The following is a 1,952-nucleotide window of genomic DNA, read 5'->3' on the forward strand; positions in this document are numbered from 1 at the left end:
ATACACAATGTTTCAAGCGAACTACAATACTCTCATATGTGTGTGTGTGTGTGTGTGTGTGCGTGTGTGTGTGTATGTATGTATGTATGTGTGTATACTTGTCCTGTTAACATCATTGGCTATCATAGTATATCAAAGGTCACAGCACAGAATATGAAACGATCAAAGGTAATACTTTATTCAGTCACTTTAACAGAGACACAAATTTTCAATGTCGGGTGGAAAATACTCTGGATACCAGGCAGATTAGGTGATGGGCAGTCACCCCTGTAGAGCACACGTTGGTCTTTGCAGGTCATGAACTTCGATGTCCAAAGTTGTCCGGTCCAAGGTTGTAATCCATCGTCAAGCTGAGTGCAAGACGGGAACCGTTGCTGACAAGGCTCACAGTTCTTTTCCATTTGACAGCGGTTTGACAAATATTCACCTAAGGGGGAGATTGAGAAATGGCGGACATCAGCGACACGTGACTAGATGACGTTAGTACATATTGGTAGTGAGAGATTTGGTGGTAGTAGTGGATATGGTGTTGGTTGTGTAGCCATGTATGTTGGTGAGTCATGGCGATGGTAAATGTCATGGTGGTTATGGTAGTGGCGTGACTGTGTATGGTGGTGGTAATGGTGGTGGCAATAGTGATTTTCTGATTTTCCTCTCCTAGTTATATTAACGAGTAGGATTGAAACCTTGATGTTGTGTTTGAACTGTTCTTTCTAGCTAATATATTGATTTGAAATCTTGGCACAATGCCTACAAGTTCAGCGCAGTATTCAACTGATACTTATTTTACTGACCCCCGAAAGGATAAAAAGCAAATTCGACCCCAGCTGAATTTGAACTCTGTGCGAAATGAGGGACGATATGCCGCTAAGCATTTTGCCCGGTGTGCTAACGATTCTACCAGATCTCTGCCTTTGTTTAGCTTATACATTAAAATAAATATTTTATTTCTTCATTTGTTATTTTTCTCCCAATGAGCTTTTGAATTTCAGATATAATCCACCCGATGGTCTTCCAACAGTTTCTGTCAATTCAATTTCATTCATAAAGCATCGAGCGATCTGAAGTTATGGTATAAAAAAATAGTAGTCACTTTGCCAATATGCGACACAGTAAGCTCGAATCCAGGACCTCATGATTGCGAAGCGAATTTCTTAACTATTCGGCCACTGGCACACAGTTTATAAAATTCTTAATATGTGCATATGGGTATGTCTTTATGTGAATGTTTCTTCTGTCATAATTCCATTCACATCTAGAAATATAATATTGATCACAATATTTAACTCTTACTCTGAAAAGACGGAAGGTATAATCTACCTCAGAACGATTTGGACTCAGAATATATGGCCATAACTAAATAGCGGAACGTATTTTGTCTCGCAGTCTCTAAAGATTCTGCCAGTCCATCGTCGCTAACCGTGTGTGTTTGTGTATGTACAGGGTGCGTGAGATATTTTAGGGCAAATTTATGTTTATAAAAAAAAAAACAGATATATAATAACAGATAATAACTTTATTCATCAAAAAATGCAATGAGAATAAAAATAAACCTTTTCTATAATGTTATTCAATAAAGCCACCTTCAGCTTCAACAGCTGCTTCTATATGAGATCTAAATCATCTACATGCTGGAATCAAGTAGTCCTGGTTCATTTTGAAGATTACTCTGACTATGGCAGGTTTCAAAGAATCTTTGGTGCTGTGGGCCTGTTCATTGACCTATCTCTCAATAACGCTCCACATGTAATAGTTCAGTGGATTGAGATTTGGAGAATTAGGAGGCCAAACGTTAGGGGCTATGTGATCATGAACATTTTCAGTCATTCATTCCTGTGTTACTAGAGCCATGTGTGATACTGCAGTCTTACTGAAACACATATGGCCTTCCATTGCATACACTGTCTATCCAGGGCTTAACAATTATTTCTAGAACTTCAATGGAAATAAAT

The 1,952-nt window shown here is 38.5% G+C and overlaps 1 protein-coding gene across 2 annotated transcripts in view; it reads right to left on the reverse strand.

Annotated features, from left to right (window-relative positions):
• Positions 1–1,952, reverse strand: part of LOC106883321 (uncharacterized) — a 15,299-nt gene that overhangs the window by 6,323 nt on the left and 7,024 nt on the right. Inside the window, exon 3 of one of the 2 annotated variants that reach the window (XM_014934320.2) lies at positions 153–427. The exons of the other annotated variant lie outside the window; for it this stretch is intronic. Within the exon in view, the coding sequence (XP_014789806.1) occupies positions 177–427 (251 nt within the window). The 3' untranslated portion in view covers positions 153–176. Of the gene's footprint in view, positions 1–152; positions 428–1,952 lie in introns of those variants that run through there. 2 annotated transcript variants of the gene reach the window in all.

This window comes from Octopus bimaculoides, chromosome 5 (assembly GCF_001194135.2).
Source record: "Octopus bimaculoides isolate UCB-OBI-ISO-001 chromosome 5, ASM119413v2, whole genome shotgun sequence".
NCBI classification, from domain to species: Eukaryota; Metazoa; Mollusca; class Cephalopoda; order Octopoda; family Octopodidae; genus Octopus; species Octopus bimaculoides.